This window comes from Archocentrus centrarchus, chromosome 9 (assembly GCF_007364275.1).
Source record: "Archocentrus centrarchus isolate MPI-CPG fArcCen1 chromosome 9, fArcCen1, whole genome shotgun sequence".
NCBI classification, from domain to species: domain Eukaryota; kingdom Metazoa; phylum Chordata; class Actinopteri; order Cichliformes; family Cichlidae; genus Archocentrus; species Archocentrus centrarchus.
The window spans coordinates 15,188,511-15,203,587 of NC_044354.1; the positions used below are offsets into that span (position 1 = coordinate 15,188,511).

General features: G+C 42.8%; 2 protein-coding genes across 4 annotated transcripts; one reads left to right on the forward strand and one right to left on the reverse strand.

Annotated features, from left to right (window-relative positions):
• LOC115785989 (neurofilament medium polypeptide) lies at positions 1–4,368 on the reverse strand. Its single transcript, XM_030737968.1, has 4 exons — positions 3,607–4,368; positions 2,255–2,454; positions 2,016–2,140; positions 1–1,920 (listed from the first exon to the last, which is right to left on the reverse strand). The coding sequence occupies exons 1-4, from the start codon at positions 4,355–4,357 to the stop codon at positions 663–665; spliced, it is 2,334 nt and encodes a 777-aa protein (XP_030593828.1). The 5' UTR covers positions 4,358–4,368; the 3' UTR covers positions 1–662.
• A 2,748-nt stretch (positions 4,369–7,116) lies between these two features.
• fancg (FA complementation group G) lies at positions 7,117–14,635 on the forward strand. Of its 3 annotated transcripts, none has more exons than XM_030737969.1 (14): positions 7,117–7,286; positions 7,716–7,815; positions 9,172–9,297; positions 9,425–9,597; positions 9,944–10,097; positions 10,232–10,362; positions 10,456–10,602; positions 10,803–10,963; positions 11,102–11,168; positions 11,264–11,565; positions 11,642–11,682; positions 11,800–11,973; positions 12,379–12,493; positions 13,873–14,635. In XM_030737969.1, the coding sequence occupies exons 1-14, from the start codon at positions 7,218–7,220 to the stop codon at positions 13,964–13,966; spliced, it is 1,854 nt and encodes a 617-aa protein (XP_030593829.1). In that variant the 5' UTR covers positions 7,117–7,217; the 3' UTR covers positions 13,967–14,635. The 3 variants fall into 3 exon arrangements, with proteins under 3 accessions (XP_030593829.1, XP_030593830.1, XP_030593831.1); XM_030737970.1 differs by having other exon boundaries at positions 7,719–7,815; XM_030737971.1 differs by having other exon boundaries at positions 7,117–7,271.
• Positions 14,636–15,077: the final 442 nt, after the last annotated feature.

The window sequence follows — 15,077 nt, forward strand, 5'->3', positions numbered from 1 at the left end:
TCATTCTTTATTTTCTGTTTCATATTGCATATTCTCAGCAGTTTATACAGAGCACAGTCATCATTGTCCTAACTTTGCAGACTAGAAGAGTGAGACAGTCCAGTTCACCTGTCAGGAGAAGCTGCATTAAGGTGCACAACAAGCAAAATTCAAGTCTTTCTTATTGATTCATTTGTAAATATAACATTTGTGTTTCCCTAAATATACGTTTTCATATTCAATATCAATAACAATCTTTAGCTTGACATTGGTTTGACATCTCTGCCCTTGAAGGCTCGCGTAGGTACAGCAGGGTCTTGCTCTACCCATCAGCGGGAAATCCCTTTAAATGCACTTGATATTGATTAAGGGCAGTCGTCACATTCAGATAAAGAGTTTAAGAGCATTCTGCATTCACTACAGTCATACATCAGAAGCATCGGGGGCGTGTAATGGCCATACGTAGGGAGCGGGGGGTAATTGCTACAAATCACTATTGCTTACATACTGTTACCTGCTTGGCTTTGGACATTTTATTGCCCATCTGAACTGCTGGCTACATCCAGCTTCTCTTGCTCTTCAGTCACTTTTTGCCTTTCCCTCATCTCCCTCTCTCATAGATCTTTAGCATCTCCACCTTCTTCCCTTCTCCTCCTCTAGCCCCAGAACGCAGCATTTTTGTCTTACTTCTTGGGTTTCTCCTCCTTGCTTTCCTTTGTCTCAGTGCCAGAGGATTTCTCAGCTTTCTCTTTCTTTGCTCCCTCCTTCACCCCTTTACTTTCTTCTTTGCTAGCCTCCTTTTTCTCCTCTGGCTTCTTCTCCTCTTTCTTGCTATCTGTTTTCTCAGGCTCTACTTTAGGTGCAGGCTTCTCCTCTGTCTTCTTCTCCTCTGGTTTCTTTTCTACTGGCTTCTTCTCCTCTGGCTTCTCCTCTGGTTTCTTCTCCTCCTTCTTGCTCTCTGTTTTCTCAGGCTCTGCTTTAGCAGCTGGCTTGGCTTCAGACTCAGCCTTCTCTGATTTAGGAGCAGAGGGCTTCTCTTCCTCTTTAGCAGGGGGAGTACTCTCTTTAGGCTCAGACTTGGGGGCTGGTTTGTCCTCAGTAGGCTTGCTGGGAGTTGCAGGTTTTGAAGCCTCTTCCTTTTTTGGTGTTTCTTCTGCTTTGCTTTCTTTCTTTGTATCAGGTTTGTCTACCTTCTCTGGCTCTTTCTCCTTGGGCTCCTGCTTCTTCTCCTCCTTCACAGGCTGCTCTTTCTCCTTCTTTTCCTCTTTGACAGGCTGAGGCTTTGCCTCTTTTTTCTCCTCCTTTTCCTCTTCTTTAGGGGTGTCTTTGGCAGAAACTGGCTTGGCCTTCTCCTTCTCTGGAGACTTTGGTTCAGGGCTCTTGGGAGGAGATTTAGATTCAGGAGATTTGCTGGGTGGAGATTTTGACACAGGTGACTTTGATGCGTCTCCTGCAGGGGATTTGGCTGCTGGTGATTTGGCTTCTGGTGATTTTGGTGGTGATTTAGCAGCAGGAGATTTAGGTTGAGGAGATTTTGAAGGAGGGGATGCAGCCTTTTCTGGAGATTTGGACTCCTCTTCTTCTTCACCTGCCTCCTCTTCTTCTCCCTCTTCTTCTTTTTCCTCCTTTTCCTCCACTTTCTCTTCTTCTCCCTCTCCTTCCTGCTCCTTATCTTCCCCTTCTTCACCTTCTCCCTCATCTTCTTTGGTTTCTTCACCCTCCTCTTCCTCTGCTTCTTCTTCTTCTTTCTTTTCCTCCTCTTCTTCATCTGCTTCCTCTGTCACCTCCGTGACCTGTGTTTCATCCGTCTGTTCCTCTACAATGACTGTATCTGAGATCTCTTCTGCTTTCACTTTCAAGTGGGCAGAGACTCTGCTTTCCAGGTAGGAGTACGGGCCACCACCTGACACAAAGCGATTCTCCTCTCCCTCCAGTAGCTTTCTGTTTTGAAGACAAAAACACAGACAATGAAAACGTTAATAACTTTTGGCATATGGAATCCAATTTAATGTTCAGAATTTTAGATCCTGACCAACCTATAAGCAGCAATCTCGATATCCAGGGCCATCTTCACATTCAGCAGCTCCTGGTAGTCTTTCAGCTGGCTAGCCATCTCCCATTTTGTAGTTTTTAACTCATTGTCAAGTTGATTGATGGTTTCCTGTAAAATGAAAGCACATATCCTTTCTAGTGAAATAAAATTCTAAGGGTCTGAAAAGAAATGTGCAGTAATTGTGCATTTCTGCTTTTCCATATGTCTGTGCTGATGTCCTGCCTGCAGTGAGTTGAGGTCATCTTGGTGTCTGTCTTCACTCTCCATACGCTGCCTCTCCAGTGACTCCTTTGTTCCTCGAAGAGTCTCCAGCTCGATGGTGCGGCTCTGGAGCTGACGGCGGTATTCTGCGATCTCTTCCTGGGATCCACGGATTGCATCCTGGTTAGATCTAGCAGCCTCTGACAAACGTTCCACACGCACTGTGGAAAACAAAGACCAAAGCATTTAAAACATTTAGATATCACTTTTAATGTAAGATACTTTGCCTGACATGTCACATGCATAAATAAAAAAAGGGCCCTTTTTTTGGTCTGAAAATATTTAAACAGTTCTGCCAAATTGTGCAGTCACGACAGAGAGTCTCAGTAACCTTGACACTGTCCAGCTGCCAGTCAGTAGTCTGACTCAGCTCCCTCCCTCGTCCAAGCTTGAATAAACCACTGCTGCAGTCAGCTGGATTCAGAGAAGGTCATTCTGTTTGCACCGTTTACTAGCTGTATCAGGTCAGCAAGTAAACCTACTGTACTTAATTAGGTATAGACCATTATGTCCTTTGAGACATGCTCAAAATTACCAGGAAACCTTTCTCGGCCTTCCAAGTTGTCGGCAGTGTGTTTGCATAGTACCAGTAGCACTGTGCGTGAGTGCTGCTCACAGTGGCTGTAAGATGATGTCTCACTTACTACCTTCCTTCAGTAGGTCTATGCATCATACCTACAAATCACATCAGTTAGGAGAAGATAGCTAATGCATGAACCGACTGCTGAAACATTATCTGCCTGCCACGACCTTGAAAGGTACTATGCTATTTGTGGAGATACAAGGTAAAATCCATCAGCACAGCAAAAAGAGAAACAAACAGCGCACACTCACTGTTAACCAGCAAGAGTGCAAATTAATCATAGTCTCTTCTCTGTGTGCCACCTCACCTCTGCAGGACTCGCCTTAAGTAAAAATGATCATTCTGCCGCAACGGCGCAGACACGGAAAAGGGCACCAATTAAGCTAGAGGTCATATTATTTATATAAGGATCTTGTGCTTTTCCTCATCAAGGTATCTTCCTTCTTTCTCGTAATCCGTCACCTGTAATTTAACCTCGTCTGTTATGTTTTAAGTTTTCGATCTGATAGATTGATAAATGTTATCAAATACAAAACAGTTTTATCTGCTATAAAAGAAAGATTTTAAATCACTACTTTCAATAAATACCAATTAAGTTATTGACGCCTCAAATAAAACCTGAAGTTGAACAAGGTGTCGGACTTCAGCACCATGGACAGAGGACAAACATTTACGCGCTGGGACTTTTGAGCGTTTAATAAACTTTCTCCACCTTTTTGATCTAACTCACCTTTGAACCATTCCTCAGCGTGCACTGCACTCTTGGATGCGTGACTGTCCAGCTGTGCGCGGATCTCTCGCAGTGCGGTGGTGACGTCCGCCTTGAGGGTGTCCCGCAAGTCGAAGCTCACCTGCGCGTTCTGAATCTGCGCCATGAGCTCCACTACTTCTTCCTCGTGGTTCTTCCTAAGAAAAACGGCCTCCTCTTCCAAGGCATGAAGCTTCTTGTCCAACTCCAGGCGTACCAGCCGGCACTCTTCCACGTACTTTTTCATGGCGCGAGCGGCAGCCTCCAACTCTTCCCGGTTCCGCGCCTCATCCTCCAGCCTGACCCGCAGGTGTTGGATGTCCTCTTCCAAGTGCTCGTGCTCTAGAGCTGCGCGGGCCTTCTCCCCGGTCAGCTGCTGCAGGAGACCCCTTAGGTCACCCAGTTCTCGCTCATAGTGCTCCCCAACTGAGGCGCGCCCGGCTTGGCTCTGTCGCAGCGCCGCCGCTTCCGCCTCCAGGTTGCGGTTGTGCATCTCCAGGTTGCGCACCTTGTCGATGTAGCCGGCGAACCGGTCGTTCAGAGCCTGCAGAATCTCTTTCTCGCTCTTCCGTGTCATGTCACCGTTGAAAGTCTCCAAGCTGTCGACGGAGGACGGCTGGCTGTAGGTGAGGCGGCGGCGCTGGGAGTGAAAGCCACTGGAGGACACAGAGGCGGGCCGAGCCTTGCGGTACGAGCTCGGGCCCATGAAGTGATGCTCTACCGTGTAACTCATGTTGGCCGGACCGGTGGAGAACTGACTGCAGTAGGAGCGAGAGCGCTCAGCTTTTATAGGAGGGAGGGAAAACTCAGTAGTCAGCATCAGGACACGGTCTTTTTAAAGAGATATCTTTTCTTCAGAAAACTACTACCTGCGCAGGAATAGCAAAGCGATATTCACTCCCGTCAGTATAGGATCTGGATGATAAGTTGGTTTTTGAAGATATTCGAGGTGTTCGTGGGTATATAGAATACAATGTGTTTTCAAGCAGCCTAAGGTTTTCTGTGTTTAAAAACACCTGGGAAATATCTAGGCTATTTTTCATAATCATTGCAATATGAATTATTTTAGGACTATTTGCAAATGCCAGTTGCTGTGGTTCTTTATGCATAGTCTGGACACATTTAAAAAGTATTTAAAAATATGAATACTTTGGCATATGAATACTGTAGCTAAAGTCCAGATGGACTTTCTTCCTAATTTGTTTATTTAATAGGGACAATGCACCTTAACAAATTGTAAATGCTGGATTTTTGTAAATTTACTCATTTCCATCTGTGATCTGTGACTGACTGTGTGGGTGTTCTGTGTGTTCTGCTGATGCTCTCTGTAGCTTCCCTGCTGCAGTGTGAGTTTGCAGATCCACAGCCATCCCCCCGGGACTCAACTCAACTACTGGGCCATTGACAGACTCCTTTTAGTACAGGCACAGATGCAAACAGTGTTTCCTTCTCCTTTTTTTTTTTTTTTTTTTTTTAGAAAAAAGATTCCCATCATTTAGTTTCTGCTTCTTTTTGCTCCTGGAGCGTAAATAATTTTCAGATGTTCAGCATCTGATTACAGGTCAAGTATGTGAGGCACTCAGCCGACACAGAAACCAAAAACAGCAGCAGCATAAGGTGTGTGCGCCTCAGGATGTGTCCTGAGTTACACTGATACAGCATTCACAAAAACAGCAAACAGCTGTCTCTGCTGATCTAAAGAGGATGTCTTCTCTGAAAAGAGGACCAGCTCTGAAGAGCATATACAGCACCTATTGATTACTCAAACTCAGGGTGAATGAGTTTACCTTTCATACCTTAAAGGGGAACTGCAGGCCTTTCCTTTGATGTGATCAAATACATAAGAACAGACTAATTAGGAGACAGAAGATGATTTCTCTTTTCCAGCTATTCTTTGTTGTGTTTAACATTAATGTCATCAGCTCAGTGACACCCACAGCCACGGAAGTGTGTGACACTTAAGTCCTCCAGCAGATGTGTCATATTTGTTTAGGGTCCTTAAATATAACTTGAGTGATGCTGAGTTTTATCACCAATTTTTACACTGGTGTTAAAATGAAACACATTAAATCACTGTGTGCTTTGCACTACTCCACACGTTTGGGGTGGAGTGGTGGGCATGGCAGGGGCTGGTGGGTTATGCAGCATAGAAATTACATGCATCATATCCCCTCCATCCACCGGCTGCATATTTTATAGATGAGGATAATGCAACAGAAATGACAGGATTCTGCTGTGATTTCATGAGGATGCCATATCCCGTGCTCCCAAATTTGCTACTATTCAAACCGACCATTCAGGCTGAAGCTAAAGGAAAAAGACTCACACGTGTTAGAATGTAAGTGTAGCTGAAATATAAGCAGCAGGCCAGATCTGAGGTTTATCAGCAGTTATTGCAGTAACTCTAAACAGCCTGGCCAGAAAGCAAGAGTGTCTGTTACCTGAAACCAAAAATCTAACAGCCAAACTAAGATATACCATTTGGAATATGATCTCAAAATAACAGGTCACCTGCAGTCTGTTGGCTGCTTTTAGCTTCTCAAAATTAACATAATATTCTTTTCAGCGCTGTCATAGGTGAATTAATCACAGACACAATTTTTAATATAGCTGAAAGCTTGAAGACTGGCAATGCAAATGCTCCTGACAGAAGAGCACAAAGGCTGTAGCCATGTAGTGGCCTTGTCCTTGAAGGGATGGATAGGCAGACAGCAGCAGAGTGAGACAGATGTAGAGATGGAAAATAGCAGGATCGATGCAGAGGAAAATGTCAGAAAAAAAACTGAAACCTGTCCCAGGGGAATTATGTCTTGCATCTGCAGGTGCATGGAGTTCAGGCTGTGGAGCAGCGGTGGAGTTTCCCTTGTTTCATGGGGATATATTTAAACATTTCAGTGATTTGAGACAGTCAGAGAAGGGAAGGGCTGTGAGGGTGTGATGAAGGCAGACAACGCAGACATCAGGAAACAAGATGATGCACTGACGGAGGGATGACAGAGACAGACAGACAGTGGGATGAGAGGGATGACTGGAACTGGCTGAGAAAACAGTGAGTCACCTTGGGAGTGACATCTAGAAAAATGGTTGCTCTGTTTCAGCTATAATACAATTAAAGCCTTGAACTGTGTTTACCTGCTTTAGACTCTTGTGTGTATTTGTGTGCATGCATGGTTGTGTATGTAACTGTGATGGTATGCCAATGTGGCCAAAGCTTTCGCTTTTTTTCCCCAAAACTGCACAGCAGTCATGCAGAAAATAAAAAGGCTTTGCAACTGCGCGAGTGTCTGTATATCATTATGGAAATGTACTGACCACTGTGAAGTAGCTCACAGCTTTATCATGGCTCTGCCACTGAACTTTCTAGAAAAACATCTGAACTTGAATACGTCAGAGCACCACCTGCTGGTCAGTTAGCAGATTGCCGGTGTCGTCCCCAGATGTGTCCACAGGGGGCAGCAGAGCCCCGCTGCAACAGAGCGCGTAATGTTTTCATTTCCTGTGTTGTTAGCGTCTCTTTGACAAACGAGGGAAAGTTCAAACGAAACCTTGTCATTTTTTCCCCCCTGCAAACACCGCTGTGATGTGTGGTTAAAATGTATCAGCCGCCTTCTTTACTAGAGAAGTGGATCCAGGAGAACAACGATTTGGTAAATAAGTGTAAGGTAGGTAAGGCTGGCTAGCAGGTCGACATTAAATGTCAGCTCTACGCCGGATAAGTAACGCTCACATTAAATAAAATTATTGCTATGTTATTATTTCGAATAGGTTTGGTGAATAAAAACCTCATAGTTTAATTCCAGATGCCGCTAAAATGCACAGCGGAGCCAGTTTTTTCTCTGACAGACTGAAAGTCCTGTTTTGTATGTTTTGCATTGCATTATGTAATCCGCTTGTTTATGTCATATCTGGTGGAACAATTTTAACCTAAACAAAGCCACTTATACATAACATAAATGTAAAGGGTATTTCTTATAATTATGGCTTGTAGTAAAGTAGCTTCAAATAGAAATACTCAAATAAAGGACAAGTAACCGTGACTTACATATGCATCTCGATCATGGTGTCATTTTGCCTTCACTTGGTTGTTTCAGCAGCAGGAATCAGGACGAGATGCTGTGAGCCGAGACCACAGCCAGACCAGTCTGAGGTGGTGTTCCTCTGAATTTCACAAACTTTTGAAGAAAATACAAGGTACTTCATCTCGTTATAATACACATTTTAACAGGAGACAAGTAAATACAAAATGCAGTCCAAATGTTGTCTTCACGGGTGCTTCAGCGTCATCCCACAGCCCAGACACATCCAATTAGTGGGGTTAGGTTAATTGGAGATTCTAAATTGCCCATTGTCGGTCTCTGGCCACATGTCCAGGGCCAACACAGGCACCACCTCTTGCCAAAGAAGATGGATGGTAGGAAGGTAAAAAAGGTCATCCAAACCTACCTGGCCCTATGTGGAAAAATAATTGCCCCCCAAACCTACTGCAATTGCTAGTGAAACTGAACTACAATCAAGCCCGATTTCAATGCCATTAGCCTGATTACTGCCAGACCTGTTGAATCAAGAAATTCCTTAAATAGAACCTGTCTGACAATGTGAAGTAGGTTCTAAAGAACTACAGGCCTCAGTTAAGGTCAGAGTTCATGATTCAACAATAAGAGACTGGGCAAAAATGGCATCTATTGCAGAATTCCAAGGAGAAAATGACTGCTGACCAACAAGAACACAAAGGCTCGTCTCACATTTGCCAAAAAAACCCATCTTGATGATGCCCAAGACAAATCTTCTGTGGACTGATGGAACAAAAGCTGAACTTTTTGGAAGGTTTGAGTCCCATTGCTCTCTACCAGAAAATCTCGAAGGATTGAATCCTGAATGTTCGGCCATCAGTTCATGCCCTGAAGCTCATGAGCACTTTGCAGATCAATGATCTGAAAGACACCAGCAAGTCCACCTCTGAATGCCCTAGTCAAAGTTCGGACTTAAATTAGACTGAGATGGTTAGACATGACCTTAAACAGGCCGTTCATGCTGGAAAACCCTCCAATGTGTTTCAATTAAAACAGTTTTGGAAGACTCATTGCTAGTTATTGCAAACTCTTGATTGCAGTTCTTGCAGCCAAGGGTGGCACAACCACTTATTAAGTTTTAGGGGGCGATTTCACATAGGGCCAGGTAGTTTTGGATGACTTTCAAGCTCTAGTAACATTATTTGTACCCGAAGGTAAAATTGTTTTGCAGTGTAGTGAGTCAGCTCGTTAAAATGCAAACACAATTAAAAAACTTGTGATCTAAGGACACAACCTGTTAAAAACCATCAACCCATGAAAGGAGAACATATGACTTAAAAAATGATTATTTCTTCCTTAATAAATCAAATAACCATTTAAAAACTGCATTAGGTTATCTTTGTCTAATATCAAAATTTGTTTGATGTGAAACATTTAAGTGTCAGATGTCCAAAAAACTAAAATCAAGAAGTACTTTTTTATGGCACTGTATAACTGACCTTTGTGCATCTTCTTTCTCCACGTCCGTCTTCTGCAGGTATCCCTGCTCATGTAGATCATGCGCAGCTGGAGTTGGCAGTGGTGTGCAATACCTGTGTATGCTTTACCTCTCAGTCTCAGTTCTTAGAAGCTGAACTGCTCCTCAAACAAACCACAGAGAGAGGTGAGCCTCTATGTGAAATAATGGCCAAACCACACAGCATATGTAGGAACTAATGCCACAAATCCAAATTTTTGTCCGTTCAGAGATTTTTCACTGTGGATTTTAAAATCTGCTATTGTTCCTTTAGTGTTACAGATGGCAGGAGATGACAGTAGCACTTCTGATCCTCTTGTGCTTTGGAGAACAGTTCTTAAATCAGTGGGAAACACAGCTTTGCATCTACATGCTTTGTACCTACTCTGTCTGCAGTGGGCACTGTGGCTAGCCAAATGCCAGCTAGAAACTATACAGGAATTTCGGGTAAGATTCTTTTTAGGATATGTTCACACCTTGCTTGTTTCTTTTTTTCTTTTCTTTTTAAAACATTTTTATTATATTTTAAACGTTTTTTTGTTTGTTTGTTTGTTTTAAACAGACTGTAGGATCTATCCATTGAAAACAATTTGTTTAGCCTCATGAGATGGCTGTTTATACCCTTGACATGGATCAAACCACTGTGCTGATTCTTAGTCAAAATAAGTTCCAAATGAACTTAGCCCTGGTTTGTGTGTCGTGGAACTGATGAAACAGGCTAATGTTAATGCAATGTTTGTTTTTTGTTCTTGTTAAAAAATGACTGTTAATGTATTTTTTTCATGTGATGTAGGAGGAGCTGTCTTCTCTGTGCGAGACACTGTGTGGTGGAGTTGGGGATGGCGGTAGAACCAATCCAAAGGCAAAGTTGTCAAACAGTCCTCTGCTGGTGATGGACCCAAAAAGGCTTACTGAATTATTACAGATCTGCACTTCCATTGCTCGAGGTTAGCTATATTCATGCTTTTTACCAATGCATTTTTAAGGCTTGGTTGTAAATTAACATTTGAACACTGATGATGGTGAAAATTACAGTGTTGTATTGATAGACTCCCTCTATGTGACTGTATGTGTGAGAAAGGTGCAGAAAGGCTGAACGAGGGTCGGAGTTCAGAAGCGCTGTCTGACTTACAGGCGTCTTCTGCCCTGCCAGCTCCCAGAGCTCTAATGGCATATACAGACCTCCTTTCAGGCTCCTGCCTCACTCATATGGTAAACACATGCACTGAAATCATAAAAATAAAAGAGCAGCCTATTTAAGCATTTCCCTTTGGTTAAAGTGTTTGTGTTTGCAATTGTCTCTAGAACCGCCCCCAGATGGCACTGCAGTGTTACAGAAAAGCCCTAGAGACAGATTCCCGTTGTGTGTGCGCTCTATACCAAAGCATGCTCATCTTTAGACAGCTGGGAAACACACCGGCTGAGATACAAGCTCTGCGGATACTGCACTCAGTGAGTCATACACATACACAGTCCATATAGGGCTCATGCATGCAGGTGAGAGAAAGGATGCCACTAGTCCCTGCATGTACATATATTTTGCAGTTAAATAGCCTCATAGATGAGAATAAAAAGTTTGTTTTGATCATTGACACATTTTCAGTAAAATTCAGGCCTGTATGCTGAAACATAAGACCTAGCTTTTCCCACAGACTTTGATGTTGCCCCCTGCTACGGAGCCTGTTCTGGCTGGTATCCATCCCCTCTCTCCGGCCTTACTCCTCAGCAGCCAGTCACTAAACAGCCTGCTCTCTGTCCCGTCTGCCCTCAGTGTCCTTTACAGCCTCGCCCTCAAGTGTGTGCTCAGTGGCAGGTGAGAAGAGCAGCAGTGGGAGTCTGTTTGTAACTCTCAGTTACAGCCATCTGACCTCTACTCAAAACCAGAAAATGCCAATAGAGAGGAGAATAGTAGACTTGCATTAACAGTGGAGTGTTGCTGATGTTTCTGCAGGGTTGCTGAGGGTGTTGAACATTATCTGGATCTACTGGGTGCTCTTCACTCAGAGGATCAACATGCAGTAAGATTGAAAACAATAGCGGACAAGGTTAATATATTTGTCCAGGGAAAGAATACTTAGTGAGTTATCTGACATATTTGTTGCCTCTGTCTCAGGTTCATGCTGAGATCTCTGCCCTCCCCAGAATACCAGAGCTTTACCTGGAGGCCGGCACTGCCTTGCTCATGGCCCGACGTCCTGCAGATTGTATGGTGCTCTGCAATGAAGTTCTTAGCACAACACTAGAGCTGCTGCCAGAGAAAGTGGTGTTGGAAGAGTCAGAAGAGAAAAGTGGGGGAGGTGTGGAGGGTGAAGATAAGGTAACAGTGCTCCTCTGGGCTGCAGCTGCCTACCTCCTTCAGGGTCACTGCCACACTCTCTTGAAGGACTGGAAACAAGCTGTGACTCACTACACAAGGTCTGAGAGGTGCAATTAGTTTTGTTTCATCTGTTGTTGGGTTATAAAAAAGGGTAATTTTGCATTTACATTACAGGTGCATCAACCTGCTGGTGAAGGTGCGCTTAAAAAACAAAGGTGAGTACTTAGTAATAATTAATTACTAAGTAATTAGTAATAATTTTATTAATGGCTGGAGAATTTTTCCAGTATTACTAGCCTCTCTTATTTTGTGCATTTTATGGTCGGTTACAGATTTCCAACCACAGATCCCTACTGCAGATATGAATCTTAAGTATGGGAGAGATCTGTGCGTCCTGCAAACGATGAAGGGGCTTTCGCTAGCTGGCAGGGGCATCAGCTTCACCCAGATGGACCATCTGAGACAGGCGTTGAGGGACCTCCAGCTCAGCCTGCAGGCCTTCTCAGGTAATACACCACCGCTGTAACTTGATCCTGTGAATAGCAGAACTTGGAGCTATTTTTGACATTTGATCTATCGCCAGTACTCAGTCATTGTAGCTAGCTGGTCATACAATGGAAAGCGGAGATCAGTCATAGACTCTTATATGTCTGTGGCTAAGAATTTTTTTTTTTCTAATATGTAACAAATATACTCACTCTTGTTCACTATTATTTTACGTTAAAGTGCTTTAATGTGAAAATATGGACTAAGTAGAGAAATGTGTTCAGATCAAAGGCACTGACTTTTAAAGATCGTATGTGGCGTTAAATGTGGGAATTACTGTGAGACCACATGACTGTAGTGAGTACGAATTTGATTTACATGGTCACTTGTTAGAACATGTCATCATGCTACAAGTGTTGTCTCAGATTGTGCAGGAGCAGGGCTGTGGTGCGGTGAGGTGCTGTGGAGGCTTGGCAGGAGGCATGAGGCAGCAGCTTGCTGGGAAAAGACCTGGAGCCTCACAGCGCAATCCTCAGTGGAGTAAGACTTTCATTCTTACATTCACCACTGTCACTACATTTGTAGGTAATACTGTGTATGTCACACTGTAGAATGTATTTGATTATATTATATATGATGAACAGAGTGGGTCAGTTAAATAGAAAAAAGGAGAAACAAAAACAAAATAAACAAAGGGAGGTAAAATTATAAATTCCATAAAATTAAAAGTAAAACAAAATATTTATATACAATAACAATGCAAAATGCTTATTATAATACAATTAATAATAATACAAGTTCAGCCTTAACATTGCCATTGCCAGTGCTCTACAGCGACAGTTCAGTCATCTTCTCTAGCTATGTGCAAATGTTTTCAGGTTGTTTGTACAGTTTTTTCTCATGAAAGCAATTCCTCTCTAATGCTTTGAGCACATTTCTTCAACTTAGGCACAAGTATGTGCTTGGGTTCAATGATGAGCTGAATAAATCAAGAATTCATACTATAACCAGACAGTGTAATTTCTTGAGAAATTGTGGTGGGATTGTCACTTCTGCTGGACTTGGTCTGTGGTTCGATGCTAAAATGGAGGTAAATAGGCTGGTTAAAAAAGCTGTGCACATACAGGTTTGCTTAATAAAGTGGACAGCATGTAATTCATACAGATGTGTAACAGGACAAAATGAAGTGATCACATTTTATAACTTAAAGATCAAGCTTGGACAGATGTGGATGTAAACAGCAGCTTCATTGTTGTTGGTTGGCAGACGACCACAGGGTGGTAATTCTGGTTTTGTTTTTTAGTTCGTTAGTTTTTCTCTGCCCTCTCCAGCAGAGGAAGTCAAATGTAAACAAGAACAAGCACTCAGAATGGATTTGAGATATTTTCTGGATTTAGACACAATCTAAATGTGTGTCTAGAAAGAGTTTAACATACTTGGCCTGACCAGGATCTTATTCTAAGAAAATACAATTTAAACACTCAATAGTTTAATTGAGGGCAGTAGGGCGGTGCAGTGGTTAGCACTGTTGCCTCACAGTCAGACGCTCCTGGGTTCAAATCCAAGCTTGCAGTTTGCTGGTTCTCTCTGGGCATTCTGGCTTCTTCCCACAGTCCAGAGACATGCATGTTAGGTTAAGTGGTGATTCTAAAGTGGCCATAGGCGAATGTGAGCGTGAATGGTTGTCTGCCTCTCTGCTTAAGCCCTGTCCAGGGTGTACCCCGTCTCTTGCCCTAGCATAGATTACTTTAGTTTAATTATTTTCTCTCTCTCTCTCTCTCTCGCTCTCTCTCTCTCTCTCTCTCTCTCTCTCTCGCTCGCTCGCTCGCTCGCTCTCTCTCTCTCTCTCTCTCTCTCTCTCTCTCTCTCTCAGAGAACATGAACTATGCAATGATGACTATTTTTTGTTTGTGTTGCAGAAAACTGCCCATGTACCTACAGGATCTTCAGTCTGGCCCTTTGTTGGACTCTGCAGAATTACGCCACAGAATAAAGGAACTTGACCTTACCTAATCAGACGGGACACAAAAGAAGAATGCCTCGACATTTAATGAACAGGATTGAATTTCTGTGGCATGTGTAATGAAACCTGCATCCACAACAAATATGGATCTACAGGGACAGTAAGATAAAGCATATTGTAAGTGTTTGAAACTAATGATGGGCACAGTATATGTGTATTATGTGACTGAAATGGTGGAAGATTAGTGGAAGTATTGTTTGAGTCACTGAACTGGCTTTAAGAAAGAAGACTGAGGTGATCTAGCCAATAAAGTTTTCTCTCTATCAGCAAACCTTTAATATGCTCTGCATGCACAGTCAGCAGAATTTTCAAACACAGTTAAGCAAAAATCAATGAGCTACTCTGCAGCCCCCCCCCCAGCATTAAGGACAGAGAAGTATCCGCCATGCCAGTTCCTCCAGTACTTAGCTTGGTTACCATACCACATTCTAGTTGACACCAGTGTCATCAACATTATTCAGTCCATGATGAACTGCCTTTATACCAAATGTATACCATACATCAGACTGTGTTGGCTGAGATTGAAAAGTTTGGAATGAAATATAGAATTGTGCTTGGGATAGCCAAGAATCCCTTTGAGGGAACATAATTTACTTAGGATAGTGTATTTGATCACATTTCAAGCTGCAAAAAATGTATTTGTTAGCTAAATGTATTAGTTTGGTTTTAATAGAATAAATGAAGTATATTATTTTTTCCTGTATAAAGTATATTATTTTTTCCTGTATAAAGTATATTATTTACTTCTGAAAGCTCAAAATACACCGTTTCTGTTCTAACGTGCCTTTGTATGCAGACTTTTTTGTTTGTTTGTTTTTTAAACTGTGTCATATGAGTTAAATGTCACATACTTGCTGTTCTCAACAGCAAGAGGCAATTTCATGTTTTGGTGATTCTTATTTATCAACGCGGTGAACGTTAATTGGGTGGTCGGACTCAGGCCATGGACCAATAAGATAAAAGTTGACGGAAAAAAGGGACCATCCAGCTGCTTTATAACCGGCTGAAGTTCTTAAAAAACCCCGGTGACGACAAGCTCCAATTTTTTGATTGGTTGTCGGGTTTGACGGACAACCTCCAGCCAATCAGAATGGAGGATAC

Bases quoted from the DNA above. Each gene is read 5' to 3' on its own strand.
- LOC115785989 (XM_030737968.1), bottom strand. From the start codon at position 4,357: ATGAGTTACACGGTAGAGCATCACTTCATGGGCCCGAGCTCGTACCGC. The intron at 2,141-2,254 runs GCAGGACATCAG...TTCATTTTACAG, and splicing joins ATGACCTCAACTCACTGCAG to GAAACCATCAATCAACTTGA. The intron at 1,921-2,015 runs GTTGGTCAGGAT...TCTTCAAAACAG, and splicing joins ATCGAGATTGCTGCTTATAG to AAAGCTACTGGAGGGAGAGG.
- fancg (XM_030737969.1), top strand. From the start codon at position 7,218: ATGTATCAGCCGCCTTCTTTACTAGAGAAGTGGATCCAGGAGAACAAC. The intron at 7,287-7,715 runs GTAGGTAAGGCT...TGGTTGTTTCAG, and splicing joins ATTTGGTAAATAAGTGTAAG to CAGCAGGAATCAGGACGAGA. The intron at 10,363-10,455 runs GTAAACACATGC...AATTGTCTCTAG, and splicing joins GCTCCTGCCTCACTCATATG to AACCGCCCCCAGATGGCACT.